Source organism: Acomys russatus, chromosome 4 (genome assembly GCF_903995435.1).
Source record: "Acomys russatus chromosome 4, mAcoRus1.1, whole genome shotgun sequence".
Taxonomy (NCBI): domain Eukaryota; kingdom Metazoa; phylum Chordata; class Mammalia; order Rodentia; family Muridae; genus Acomys; species Acomys russatus.
The window spans coordinates 16299838-16314994 of record NC_067140.1 but is presented as its reverse complement, the minus strand read 5'-3'; the positions used below and the strand labels follow the sequence as shown (position 1 = coordinate 16314994).

Genomic DNA, 15157 nt, shown 5'->3' with positions numbered 1-15157 from the left:
CCTCTGTGAACAGAGGCTTCTGGCCACACCCACACACTGGCAGGACTGGGACTGATTAATTAATATAAAAATGGAACTGACCTGGGACAAAACTGTCATCAGTGTGTTTCTGAGCAGTTCCCACAGCATGCTCACAATGTACTACACAATGCACTCAGACACCCACAGGCTGCACATGTAGAGGGAGGCCCATGACTCTTCAGACATCTTGGCTTGGCCACTTATGAGTTGACTAATTTTGGACTGGATGCTCAACATTTCAGGGCCTCAGTTTCCCACCAGTAACTGTAGCAGGGCTGCCACTCAGCATGAGGTATGTAAGCAAGTCTTTCTTTTTTTTTTTTTTTTTTTTGGTTTTTCGAGACAGCACTTCTCTGTGTAGTCCTGGCTATCCTGGACCAGCTTTGTAGACCAGGCTGGGCTGGAACTCACAGCAATCCACCTGCCTCTGCCTCCAGAGTGCTAGGATTAAAGGCATGCGCTACCATGCCCAGCTACTTACAGCAATCTTAATGACACTTAGCCCCTTTCTTTTGAAGTTCTGAGTCAGCACACAAAGCAACAGGCCTCCCCAAGCTTCGCCACACACACTTGTCATTGATTTTGTTCTCATGTTTCCCCCATGAAGCCTGGCTCCCTCCACCTAATTCTCTTCCTTTCCCAATTAGTCCCCACTTCTGCTTTATGTCACTTGCATTCCATCACTCTTTCCACTTCTCACCCCAGTTAGGATCAAAACTTCTCTATTTCCTATAAAAACCGTGGTGGGGGGCGGGGAGGGCTGGAGAAATGGCCCAGAGGTTAAGAGTGCCCACTGTTCTTCCAAAGGTCCTGAGTTCAGTGAGCAAAGGTTGAGTGAACAACCCCATGGTGGCTCACAACCACCTATCATGAGATCTGGTGTCCTCTTCTGGTGTGCAGGTGTACATGCAGGCACAACACTGTATACTTAATAAGTAAATACATCTTAAAAATAAAACAAAACAAAACAAAGCAAAACAACCAACCAACAAAAAAACAGCAACTGACCCGGGCGCAGTGGCACACGCCTGTAATCCCAGCACTAGGGAGGCAGAGGCAAGTGGATCTCTGTGAGTTCGAGGCCAGCCTGGTCTACAAAGCAAGTCCAGGACAGCCAAGACTACTCAGAGAAACCCTGTCTCAAAACAACAACAACAACAACAACAACAACAAACCCTGCTCTTTTACAGTGAAAGCACAGGCTCTGCTCCTAGCTGTGTGGCCTGCTCCCTCAATGGTGTAGGCTGAGCCAAGGCCTTACGCGTCCAGGATAAGTACTCTAGCCCTGAACCACAGCCCTGAACCATGGCCCTTGTTTTTGTTCATTTAAAAGTAGCTCAGGCTTGCTTCCACCTCCCATTTCTCTTGCTTCTACCCTTATAGTGTCAGCATGCCAAGCTAGCCACAAGATCTTAGGCAAGATAGTTAACTCTCTGGTCCCCAACCTCCCTGACTGTAGTGTAGGGACACCACTAAGGTCGCTGCAAAGTCTTATGTGGGACACTGCTCAGCAGAGCCTGGCACACAGTGATCAGACACTTTAGTGTCTTAGAGGAATTGCAACAATTACATTCAAACATCTAGTCAAGATAAATGTCTGCAAAAAGGAAGAAGTAGCTGCCACAGTGCTCACCCTTGGTTACATTCTATGTATCGTGCAGCAAACTTCTCCATTAACCGGTCAATCTTCTGTGCTTCCCCAGGCAGGCGGAAGCCTTCCAGGAATGTCCGCAGGGCTGAGACGAACTCTTTTTCACAGAAGTCCAGTTGGTCCACATAGGCGTACATCACCTCCTTGTTGAACCTTGTGCTGTCTCCCAGAAACTCGCCAACCTGGGTCTGAAGCATGTACACGTACTCACATCTAAAAACTGCCAAACATGGCCCGCAGCAAAAACACTAGGGGAGGTGGATGGGGGTGGCAGTGGTGACTGAAACACAAAAGCCCTAAGTGCCCACAGCAGCTGACTGCTGGGAAACAGGGAGAAGCTGCCCCTGCTTCCATATTCAGGACAGCCTATTAGAAACAGAGGAAGAGAAACAGTAGGCACACTCAGGCAAAGAAACACTGCTGGTAGTGGAGGACCACTATGGACTCTGACACTGCCTCCCAGACAAGTAACTGTGGGTCAAAGCCGAGCTCGGCCTCATCAAGGGACGCTGTACAGTGCTGGGGAAGAGCAAGGCTGCAGGAGCCGGAGTGCAAAGCATTCTGCACTGAGGGCCAGGCAAGCTGGAGGTACAAGCCAGTGAAACACCATATCAGCCTGTGGGGGAATGTGCAGTGTCAAATCCAGACTTACAGAATCTAGCCGCTCCTCCTGGTGGAGAAACTGGGCAATGTCCTCTACAGTTGTTCCCAGCATGCCTTGCTCTTGGAGAAACTGGATTCCCCGCTTGGGCTTCTTGTTGAAGCTGTACAAGAATGACAAAACACAGGTGGCTTCCTTAAAAATCTAGAGCATTCGAGGTAAATGGCTGCAGGGCACCTTGAACTAGCCATCACATTAGCTAGCAATAAGCTAAGTGTTCCATATTTTTCCCAAATTCTAACATTAAGTTTTTTTTCCCATTTATTGTTTACATGTGTGCCCATGTGATCAAGTATGGAGATTAGGGGACAACCTGCAGGACTTGACTCTCTAGAGCCTTTTATCATCAAACTTGATGGCAAGCACCTTTACCCACTGAGCCATTTCACCAGCCCTGTTCTGGCTTTTAGATTTTTTTGAAAAAGGGTCTCATTTTGCAGCCTAGGCTGGCTTCAAACTCATAGAAATCCACCTGCCTCTGTCTCTGGAGTGCTGGGATTAAAGGTATGTGTCACTATACTTAGCCTTGTATATCGGGGGTTTTTTCTATCGTTGTTTTGGTTTTTCTGCCTGCATGAACATCTGCACACCAGAAGAGGGCACCAGACCTCAATATGGATGGTTGTGATCCACCATGTGGTTGCTGGGAATTGAACTCAGTACCTTCGGAAGAGCAGCCAGTGCTCTTAACCTCTCAGTCATCTCTCCAGCCCCTGTATTTTGTTTTCTGAGACATGGTCCTTGCTATATGACCGAAGCTGGCCTTAGACCCAAGGACACCCTCCTGTCTTAAGCCTTCTGAGTACTGAGACCACAGTGAACCACTATATCTTGGCAGCTGTTAATTTCTGACTCTGCAAATGCAGACTTAGCTGCCTGTCACCCATGTCCACTCTCCCCATCTTTAACAGATGGAACCCTGGGCACTGAATTGGGCAACCTGGAATACAGGACAGTAGTAATATAAAGTTAAGACAGCACCAAGTAAGGAGAGTTTTTTGGTTTTCGTTTTGGTTTTTCAAGACAGGGTTTCTCTATGTAGCTATGGCTGCATTGGAACTTGCTCTATGGACCATGCTGGCTTTGAACTCACAGAGATCCACTTGCCTCTGCCTCCTGAGTGCTGAGATTAATATGAGTGTTTTATGTGCATGACCACCTGCAGGCCAGAAGAGGGCATCAGATCACATTATAGATGGTTGTGAGCCACCATGTGGTTGCTGGGAATTGAATTCAGGACCATTAGAAGAACAGCCACTGCTCTTAACCTCTGAGCCATCTTTCTAGCCCCAAGTAAGGAGACTTCTGACAGACAGGGCTGTGTCCTTTCTGCCCTCTCCCCCTTCCTCTAGCATATATGTGTGATGGCTGCTGCTGTTGTGGTCAACTGAAATCATAGGTGGGTCACAGAGGTCCAGAAGAGCCATCAGAACAGCCCCAAACTATCATTTGGTATTTCCATCCTTTGTAAAATATACAGTTTAGGTATAAGATAGTTGCTTTATGCTTTCTAGTTAGGAGAGGAAAAGCTAACTAGTGTTCAGGTCCAACATCTGCCAGGTTCTGCATGGCAGAGGGATACTGTTGCACAAACACAAACAGGCAAGAGCCATGAAGACTCAACTGGGCAAGGACAGAACCATTGGCATGTTTAGTCAGCGTGGCTACAGGAGGCCTCTTTGAGGAAGAAATAGTGTCCCATTTCTGAGGGATTAAATGAATAAAGAGCACTGAGGGAAAAGAAGAGAGCTCTTCACCATGGTGACCAGGGGACTAAAAAGAGGCCATGTGGGCCAGTGAGCTGTCAGGAGATGAGGCCAGGGAGGGAGGCCCAAGCAGTATTAGCTAATGGCACAGAACAGGAAGCCTGGAATGACTTTTGGCAGGGGAGAGGTGAGGCTTGGTTTATGTTTCCAAGTTCAGCTCTCACTCCAGTCCTCTCTTTGTAGTGAACTCAATAAAAACCATTACTTTAGCTGCTATGGGGAAAACAAAGCACCGCAGGGATGGGAGACAGGAGCGCAGAGCTCAGCGTTTCCCTTCAAAGCCTGAGTGATTCGCTTCAACTGTTAAAGTGAGGGAGCCTGCTGGTTATTCAAAAGTAAATGGCACAGATGAGGATATGCTAACGTGCATGAAAGACTAGGCAGAAGCCAAGACTGGGCAATTACCACAATGATGGTGTCACGGTGATGTGGAGAACATGCTTAAGTTTCAAACACGTGTGCAGAAGTATGGTGATGGCTACAAATTATAAATGGCTCACAGAGACTTACACATGGGCAAAGCAAACATGGTGAACACTGAGCTTTCTATTCAGGAAACAGACAATGGTTTCTTCCAGGCTTTTTGTTTGTTGCTTTGTTCTGTAATTTTTTTGAGATTTTCTTTGTTGTTATTTTATGTGCATGATTGCTCTGCCTTCATGTACGTCTGCAAGCCATGTACATGTAGTGTCCCTCAGAGGCCAGAAGAGGAGAGCTACAGACAGTTGTGAGCTGCCTCTGAACACTATACCTGAACTTCCTCTGGAAGACCAGCGAGCGCTCTTAACCAATGATCCATCTCTCCAGCCCCTGTTTTGCTTTTTGGTGGCTTTGTTTTCTGAGAGTTTACAATGTAGCCCAATCTAGCTTTGAACTCAAAGCCATTCTCCTGCCTCAGTCTCCCAAGGACTGGGATTACCAGGCTAAGCCACTATGCCTTGCCGTTTTCTTAAGTGTTTTTTGTTATGAGGAAAGGAAATCAAGGCATCTTGAGTTACACAAAGGCTTCTCCATAAAATGCACCGCTTGTCATCTCATGAACGCTCCCATGCATCCCCCTGCCTGGGGGCCAGCAGCGGCCCCTGTCCCAGGTACTTCCCCTGCAGGAGTCAGCCTCCAGGTCTTAGAGAAGATGTAGCTTTGCCAAAGGCCCTGAGCGATGGCCCAGCCCAGCAGCCACACTCACAGCTCAATGCCGTGCTCAATGATTTCCTTCTGTTGTTTGATGACCTCAAACTGCTCTGGGTCATCCTGAATGGCTGTCTGGGTCCCTGAGGACACTGTGGACTCCACTGATGTCACGCTGCACCGTCTTGCCATGTCAAGGCCTTTTCCGTCCCCCATTTCCTGATCTGGGAGCCTCTCCTGACCTGCAGTGACATAAAAGCAAACAAAACGAACTAAGCAGATGGAACAGATGTGGCTGAGCAAGCTCTGGCTTCAGTGCCCTTTTCTCACATCAGCCATAGCAGCAGGTTTGGACCCAAAAGGGCACAGGTACTGAGTCTATTACTTAAATATTTTCCTCAGCTTTATGAAAAAATTTATCTTATATAAAACTCAAACTAATTCTAAAACTCACAAGTAAAGAAAATGTAAAAACAAGACACTTAAAATAAGCAGAAGGAATTGCCTTACCAAAATACAAACAAACTTCCACAACTCTGCATTACTCAGGGAGTATAGTGTTTGTGCAAGCATGGACAAAAGAGACCAGGAAGATTCAGCCAAACTCTCCTGAACCAGGCCTGACTCAAGATGGTGGCAGGAATGAGGTCAGGAATGGAGGTCCAGGCAGGTCTAGGTCATGGCACAGAAGGGGAATCCTGCAATGTCCTCCTTCAGGAAACTCCAGCTCCAGAGATCTAACGCTCTCTTCTGGCCTTCATGGACACCTGCACTTACTCATGCACATACTCATGCACTTTTTTTTTAATCTAAAAGAAAAAAATGGATGGTGGTGGTGGTGGCTAGAGAGATGGCTCAGCAGTTAAGAGCACTTTTTTCCAGAGGGCCCAAGTTTGATCCTATTTCAAGTAGCTTATTCTAGTTCAGGGGATCTGGCCTCCTTGGGCACACACATACACATATGGCATACAGATAGACAGCCAACAAAAATAAAACCTTAAGAACAAGTAAATAAAAATGAAATGAAATAAAATAAATCCTTTGGTGGAGCAGCTTAGTGGTAAAATACTTTACTAGCATCCATGAGGTTCTAGGTTCAATCTTTAGGACTACAAAAAAATTAAAAAATAGTATTAATAATAAGCCTTAGGGGGAGTGGTGGGGGTGGTGGCACAAGCCTTTAATCCCAGAACTTGGGAGACAAAGGCAAGCAAATCTCTTGTGAGTTTGAGGCCAGACTGGTTTACGAAGCAAGTCTTGGACATCCAGGGCTACACAGAGAAACCCTATCTGAAAAAACAAAACAAAACAAAACAGCAACAACAAAAACCCCACCTTTCTCCCTTAAGTGCTTTTGTCAGAGTATCATATCATAGTTTATTACAGCTCCAGGAAGACAAATTAACCCCCCTACATTCTGCACGTATTAAAAAGCACAAGCTTTGCAGTAACTGCAGGTATTTAGGAAACATAACTGCTTGACATAGTTCCAAAACAACACTTTCCACATCTGAGGGAGGAGTCACTCACATCTCTCACTCACCCAGGCTGGCCTGGTGGTTGGGGTTCACATACAGGTCCTTGCTCCATTCCACCATGCACTTGAGAATGGACACGAGACACTCCAGGCCTTTTTTCCTCAGACTGAGCTCCTAGAGGTCCAAAGTGAAAAGTACGGAGCCTTAGCACACTTAACCTGGGCATTCTGGGGCTCTTGGGCATTCCTGTGAGGCCGCCAGCTCATTGCTAACACTCAGTACTACTACAGGCAAAACCCAGGGGACTGCTAACAGTCAACATGCTGGTGGCACACCAACGAGCCTGAACATCCCTAATAGTGCCATTCACTGTAAGCTCTCAACTGTGACATGTGTGACTTCCTATGTGCAAAGGGTTATCTGGATCTTTTAAAAACTGTCTTGTTGCATGCATGAACATGTACATGTGTGCATATCTGTGGATGTCAGAGGACAAGGCAGGTACCATTCTCAGAAATGCCATCCACCTCCTCTGGGTCTCTCACTGGTCTGGAGCTCACTAGTTACACTACCTAGCTAAGCTGGTCAGCAAACTCCAGGTATGTGCCCGCCTCCTCCTTCCCAGCGCCGGGGTTACAGCTGCATGACATCATGCTCAGCTCTGTACATGGGCTCTGGGGATCGAGCTCAGCTCTTCGTGCTCTCAGAAAAGCTCTTTACCAACAGCTATCTCCACAGCCCCATTAACTGAATTTTCAAAAGAAAGTTTAGGGGTGACAAGGTTCCTCCGTAATTAAGAGTATTTGCTGTACAGTCATGAGAACCACGGATCTTAGCACCCATTAAAAATCTGGGTGACCAGCTCATGCCTGTAACTCTGGGTTTAAGAGGTTTGATGGAGATGCTTCTTGCTTCCTGCCTAGCCAAGAGAGCCTGCCTCAAAGAAATAGGTAGACTGTGCTATAGGAGGACATCAGAAAGGGGAAGAAAAGAAAGGAAAGGAAAAGAAAGAAGAAAGGAAGGAAGGAAAGATTGCTCCATTCACTGCTTGTGGGATAAATACCAGCAAGTAAAACAAAATCTGATAGTATTTTAAATAACAAAGTCTTAACCTGTGATTCTGAAAAAAAAAATCAATTATTTAGCACATGAATGACTCTATCCTAAAGACCAATGAATGTATTTCATATTAAGAGACACTACAGATAAAGAAGAGCACTAACTATATTTAAACAGTGTCTCAATATATAGGCCAGGCCTATTACAAGTTATGAACATCCTGCTTCAGCATCCTGAATGCTGGGATTACAGGCCCAGGTCACCACACCTGCCACATAAATAGAATTTCTTATATTTAAAACAATAAATATAAGTTGTAAATGATCTCAAAAAAAGAAAGGAAGGAAGGAAGGAGAGAAAAAAGAATGGCACTATTGAGATTCACAAGGCTTTAGGGAGCACAAATCCTCCTGTGGCCTAAGGACAGCTCTAGCCTTCCTCCAGGGAAAAGCCCAGACACCAAGATTCTGCACATGCCACTCAGGGACCGAGAACTGCCCGTTCCCAAGGGCACGCTATGGGGCAATCCCCTAACACAGGCAATCTCCTCTCTGCAGCACATCACCTCTTGATAACTTACTTCTTTACCGTCATTTCATGTCAGCAGAAGCTGTGTGTCTGTGCCTTTTGTTCCCTAGGGCAGCTGCAGGCCCAGTGACAGGCATGTGATGGCACTCCATGATGTCTGCTGAAATGAGTCAACTTTGAAGACAACCATGCACCTTGATGTTTTTACCTGCAGAGGTGTCATCCCCAGCTCATGTCCACTTCTTCCCTGAGCGATTTTGGATAAATCATTTACTAGACGCTCGAAAATATTAGCAGCATTTAAGTCACAGTCGTAGTTGACATAAATATCCACAACACACTGGGCATCTTGGAAAATAACATACACATATTAGAAATCTAGACCAAAGACAAATGATTACATTTCCTTCCTTCCTTCCTTCCTTCTGGGTACTGGACTTAGTTGCATTCTAGACAAGAACTCTACCACTAAGGTCAGCTATACTATCTTTCCTTTTTGTTTTTTAGTTTTTTGAGACAGGGTTTCTGTGTAGCCTTGGCTGTCCTGGACTGTCTTTGTAGACCAGGCTGGCCTCAAACTCACAGTGATCCACCTGCCTCTACCTTCCAAGTGCTGGGATTAAAGGTCAGTGCCACCATGCCCAGCTTTATTTATTTATTATTTATTTATTTAATGTATATTAATGCTCTATCTGCATGTATGTCTGCAGGCCAGTAGAGGGCATCAGGTCACATTATAGATAGTTGTGAGCCACCATGTGGTTGCTGGGAATTGAACTCAGGACCTCTGGAAGAGCAGCTAGTGCTCTTAATCACTGACCCATTTTCAGCCCCCCAGTTATGCTTTATTAAATGAAGTTTCTTTGTCAAAAATATACTCAGTGAACTTTTGTCCAAAGTGGCCACACTTTAAGTAGGAAATGCATGTTGGAAGCATGCTCCTAGGCCCACCCACCTCTGTACTACCTGTTGCCAGGCACTCTATTTCAGTTTCCTCATCAGAAAAGGGGCTAGAAGGGCTGAGGAGTCACGCAGAGGCAGTGTTTGCCTATCTGCCGAACCCTAGGATAGCAGAAAATCCACCAAAATCTATTTTAGGACAATGAGGACAGCAGCACCAAATCCATCTGCCATGACTGTACGTTTCTGGGATGTGCAAAACTTGGTGCTAACACCAAAAGTCCCAGCACAGCAGCCTGATCTGGTCTCAAGGGAGGTAAAGTGGGCCTTTCTCAATCAGTGTGAACACACACATCCTCTTTAAGATTAAAAAACATTTATTTATTTATCTACTTATTTATTATTTTTGAGACAGGGTTTCTCTGTGTAGCCTGGGCTGTCTGGAATTTTCTCTATAAGCCAGGCTCACCTTGAATTCACACAGAACTGCCTGCTTCTGCCTCCCTGAGTTCTGGGATTAAAGGCATGAGTCACCACCACCTAGCCTATTTCTTTCTTTCTTACTTTTTCAAGTATATGTAAGTTGGGTGTGGTGGTACACACTTTAACCCCAGCACTGGGGAGGCAGAGGAAGGCAGATCTCTGAGTTGGAGGTCAGGCTGGTCTACAGAGCGAGTTCCGGGACAGCCAGGGGGGAAAAAAAGAACAGGAAAGGCTAGGGCTCTTAATAGTTGAGCCATCACTCCAGTCCTGTGAATGAACCTTTTAATGGAAGGATTTCTCAATCACTCACTAAGACACTACAGAGAGGAGCTGAAGACCGTGACTTGCACTTGGCAGACAAGGGCTTCATAAGTTCTTCCGAAGTCCCCAGGCAAACATACCTGCACAGATCCTCGTCAGGGTTTGAATGACCATCCAGCGGTGCTCAAAAGAACTTGTGGCTGTTTCTAAAATGTTCAGGAAAATCTCTTTGAAGAAGACCTGTGTGGCATGGAGACAAGTGAGGAACAATGAGCAGTCTCCATTTAGGAGGCTCACAACGCCAGCACCTTAGAAGCCAGGCAGCTCTTATACTAATCAAGGCAGCCTAGGCAGAGGACAAAGTAGGGCACACACTTGCTGAGGATTTTGGGAGACAAGCAGGGGCTCCATCCAGAGCTGAGAAGCTAAAGCAGGGCCCACATGTGTTGTGACTTGAGAGAAACCAGAAATCTGTATTTGTGCAATATAATTTCTCAATCTAACAGCTAATTCAAATTATTTTAAACAATTCAAGAGCCGGGCATGGTGGCGCACGCCTTTAATCCCAGGAGTCGGGAGGCAGAGGCAGGCGGATTTCTGTGAGTTCGAGGCCAGCCTGGTCTACTAAGCAAGTCCAGGACAGCCAAGGCTACACAGAGAGAACCTGTCTCAAAAAACAAAACAAAACAATTTAAGCCACGACAGACATCTGGGTGGAGGGATGTGAGCTAAGAACACAGATCATGACCATAAATCTATTGTGAACAGAAGTTTTATGAGGTCTTTCCCATTTATTCCAAAGTTCCACCAGGAGGGTCAGCGAGTAAAAGGAGTGCCTTACTGTAGTGGCTAGGCTGCCAGCAGCTTGCTTGCTTGCTTCTCTTTCTGCAGATAGGGTCTCATATAGCCCAGTCGGGCCTTGACCTCCTCTCTACCTTACTTCTCTCTCACGAGTGCTGGGATTACAGGCACACATCATGCCTAGTCACAGACAGGCTTCTCATCTGACATTAACGCCCCCAAATAAAAACACTAACTCAAGTATGTACCTCTATTTGCATTTTTAAGTGCATCTTGAAGTTTGAAAGAAGAGTAAGAAAAATAGCAAGAGAGAGCTCAAAGACATCAGGCACTGAGGACACGCCGTTCTTGGACAGGGCCACACACAGGTACTGCTTAATGGCAGTGACAAACATCTCGTGGCTCCTGAAGACTGGGCCAGCATTCTGCAGCACGGAGAGCAGCAGCTGCAGGGAAACCACCTTGGAACGAAGCTCGTGCGACCTGCAAAGGCAACAGAAGACAGCGATAGTGTGCTCATCAGTGGGACGTTAGACAGGAGGTTGCTGTTTGTTTTTGCTTTGAGACAATGTCTCACTGTGTATAGCTGACCTGGAACTTGTGACCCTGCCTCTGCTTGCCAAATATTGAGTATAGACTAAAACAGTATGATTTCTGAAAAGCCTTTGATCTTTTACCAGCTTCTTTGTGAGCAAGGACGACCTTGGACTCCTGATCTTCCTGCTTCTGCCTCCCGAGGACGGATACTACAAGAATACACACCACGGCCAGCCCATGATTTAAGATTTAGAAACAGTACCTATAAGCTAACAGGATGGAGGCAGACAGCATGAGTTGGGTCCCTCAGAACCCGCAGGCCCTGGGAAAACAAAAGTGGTCCATTCCTACTCCTTTCTGTCTCTCCCCAATACAAAGTGGACAATGGGAAGGAGCAAGGTGAGAGTGGAGTCAGAAGAGCCAGCTCTGGGCTGGATCCATGCAATTATTCTCCAGGAGTTTCCCCCTCACACTCTTCACTCTTCATCTGCCAGGAGGACAGGCTGGTGATGGTTAACTGACAACCTCTGAGGATCTAGAATCTAGGAGATAAGCTTCGGAGCATGACCTCGAGGGACTTCAGATGAAGTTAATTAAGGGAAAGACTGACCCTTAGTGTTTGTGGTGCCATTCCAGGACAAGAGCCCCAGACTGCGCAGAAAGGGGGAGGAGCCAACACCAGAACTCATCATACTCTACTTCCTGACTGTGGACGCAAGGTTGCCAGCCACCTACAGCTCTTGCTGCCATGTCTTCCCCCATGATGAGCAATGGGCTCCTCAGACTGTGAGCCATACACAGATAGGTATTACAAAAGCACCCAACCCAGCACTCTATCCATCACCATCCCAAGTCAAGGACATTTAAAAACCGTAAATTCACCATGTACAATGGTGCACATCTTTAACCTAGCACTTGAACAGCTGAGGCAATGGGTCTCCGTTTGTTAACAGGTGACAGCGGTTGGGAGTGGCTAAGAGCACTTGCTGTTTCCAGCACCTACATGGCAGCTCACATCTGTAACTGCAGTTTCAGTAGATCTGACACCTGTCTGATGTCAAGGTCACCAGGCACACACACATATACGTAGGCTAAACACTTACATAACATAAACTAAATAAATCTTCAGGGCTGAGGTTGTTCTGGGAGTGGGAGCCAGGATCAATTCCCAGCACCAACATGATGACTCAAAACCATCAATAATCCCAGTTCCAGAGGATTCAGGAGGCACACACATGGTGTACATACACATATACAGGCAAAACAGTCATATGTACAAAGTAAAATAAATAAAGCTAAAATGACAATAAAGAGAAATGAGAATTTTTCTAGCAGGGTATAGTAGTAAATTATTGTAATCCAAGTACTCAGAAAGTTTGAGGCAGGAGGATGAATCAGGCCAGACAAAATCTCGGAATAGAGTCCACAGGCATCTTGCCCCTCCATAGACTGACAAGGAGATTAAACAAGTTAAAAAAAAGTCAGTGCAAATTGTATACGATGACTGTTGTCAACATGTATACTAAGAGCAAATCTGGGCAAGATTCTGGATGAAGGAGATGGTGGTGGGGGCGAGGGTTGAGGGGGAGGGCTTGCGTATGGAAAGCTGTGAAACCATCTCACACCTACATTGTGGGAAACAGAGGACAAAACACAGAACACAGCTCCCAGTTCATGGACTAGCAGATGGGCACAGCTGCTGTGAGCTTACTTTGGATCTGGGGGTCCTTCCCCAAGGGGTTTCATGGACAGCTTGCACAGGGAGCGAAACACCAGGAAGGCATCCTTCTGTAGAATGTGAGAGAACCTAGCAGCCACTTGGTGTCCTTGAACATCTGGTTCCTGAGATTAGAAACAATAGGAAAATCCAAGAAGAAAGGAATTACTTCAAGGAAACCTAAATTCCTGTATTTACTCAGCTGGGAGGGGGAAGATACAAGACAGATGCCACAGTCATGTCACCAGAGCAACTGTAAGCCTGGTCCTTTATTCCTTACAGTCTGTGAGGCCTGTCATTCCAGTACTGGGAGGTGGAGACTGAGGAACAGAAGGGCAAGGTCCTCCTCAACTACATAGTGAGTTTGAGGTCAACCTGGGATATATAAAGACCTGTTTCAAAAAAACCAACATCAGCTGGGTGATGGTGCACGCCTTTAATTCCAGCACTCGGGAGGCAGAGGCAGGCAGATCTCTGAGTTTGAGGCCAGCCTGGTCTACAAAGCAAGTCCAGGACAGCGAGGGATACACAGAGAAACTCTGTCTTGCAAAACAAAACAAAACAAAACAAAAACAAAGAGAGGAAAGAAGGAAGGAAAGAAAGGTATCTGTAAGAATTCAAAAGCAGAGTCATTGGGGGAAAAAGGCATGCATTTTAAAATCGACTTAAAAACATCACATTTAGCCGGTATGGTGGCACACAACTTTAACCCTGGACTCAGAAGCACAGGGAGGCAGATCTCTGTTACTTTGAGGCTAGCCTCATCTACAAAGTAAGTTCCACGCCAGCCAAGGATACTCAGAGCTGCCTCAAAAATTAAGCAAGTAAAGCAAGACACCTAGAGGACAGAGAGTTAGCTGATTGGTTAAGAGAACTTTATGATCTTCCAGAGGACAAGGGTTCAACTCCCAGCACCAACATGAAGTCCATTTAACCATCTGTAACTCTGATCCCAGGGAATCTGATGTCCTCTTCTTCCCTTTCCAGACACCAGGCATGCACACCGTGTACAGACATTCATGCAGGCGAAACACTCATACACATAAAATATATTAAAAAGTGCTGGGCACAATGGCGCATGCCTTTAATCCCAGTACTCGGGAGGCAGAGGCAGGTGGATGGCTGTGAGTTCAAGGCTAGCCTGGTCTACAAAGTGAGTCCAGGACAGCCAAGGCTACACAGAGAAACCCTGTCTCGGCGGGGGTGGGGGGGAGGGAAATATATAATGTTACATTTGAACAAATAAGGCAACACATAACAAAAATCACTAGCCTTTACACACAGATTCTGTTTTATTTTTTAAAGATTTATTTATTTATAATATATACAGCTTTCTGCCTGCATGTATTCTGGTACACCAGAAGAGGGCACCAGATCTCATTATAGATGGTCATTAGTCATCATGTGGTTGCTGGGACTTGAACTACAATGCTCTTAACCACTGAGCCATCTCTCCAGCCCCACATACAGATTCTAGAATCTATTAAGGAACTCTCCTCTCAAATGAAAATTTAGCAAAAACATGAATAAATAATAACTAAGAAAGCCAAATGAAAATCTAAACCTAAATAATGTTATTACTGGCCATTAGGGTGGGATCATCTCTTGTCAGACTATAAAGATTCACCAGGCGTGGTGGTGGTGTACAACTTTAATCCCAGCACTTGGGAGGTAGAGAGGCAGGCACATTGCTGTGAGTTCGAGGCCAGCCTGGTCTACAAAGCGAGTCCAGGACAACCAGGGCTACACAGAGAAACCCTGTCTCAAAAAACAAAAATCAAAACAAGCAAATAAACAAAGAATATAAAGATTCAACAAGTGCTATCACTCAGTTTTAATGCAGGAAGAGAAAACAGCTTCCAGCAGACTCAGGGAGGCAGGCAGACTGAGTAGTGCTTTCCCAGTGGACCAAAGGCTTAAAGCTTCCAAACCACTCATTTGTGACAGTCTTGAAGGACAGGGTGGCCTCCAACTTGGTCCTGCTTCAGCCCTCAATGTGCTGGCCTGTTAGGCATGTGTCATCATGTTTGCTTTAAAACATTTTCTTTCTTGCTCAGTGTGTGTGTGTGTGTGTGTGTGTGTGTATACACTTTTTAAAAAATTAAATTCATTCTATTTTACATTGGACTAGAACCTAGCTCATGCTAGATAATCTGAATCTCGGCT

The 15157-nt window shown here is 45.8% G+C and overlaps 1 protein-coding gene across 2 annotated transcripts in view; it reads right to left on the bottom strand.

The window, feature by feature from the left end:
- Window positions 1–15157, bottom strand: part of Arfgef2 (ADP ribosylation factor guanine nucleotide exchange factor 2) — an 86179-nt gene that overhangs the window by 39198 nt on the left and 31824 nt on the right. For both annotated transcript variants that reach the window (XM_051143819.1, XM_051143818.1), the window contains exons 9-16: window positions 12986–13116; window positions 10986–11220; window positions 10077–10176; window positions 8501–8640; window positions 6771–6879; window positions 5286–5469; window positions 2325–2436; window positions 1655–1860 (exon numbers count right to left, since the gene is read on the bottom strand). In XM_051143819.1, coding sequence (XP_050999776.1) covers window positions 1655–1860; window positions 2325–2436; window positions 5286–5469; window positions 6771–6879; window positions 8501–8640; window positions 10077–10176; window positions 10986–11220; window positions 12986–13116 — 1217 coding nt within the window. The remainder of the gene's footprint in view (window positions 1–1654; window positions 1861–2324; window positions 2437–5285; window positions 5470–6770; window positions 6880–8500; window positions 8641–10076; window positions 10177–10985; window positions 11221–12985; window positions 13117–15157) is intronic.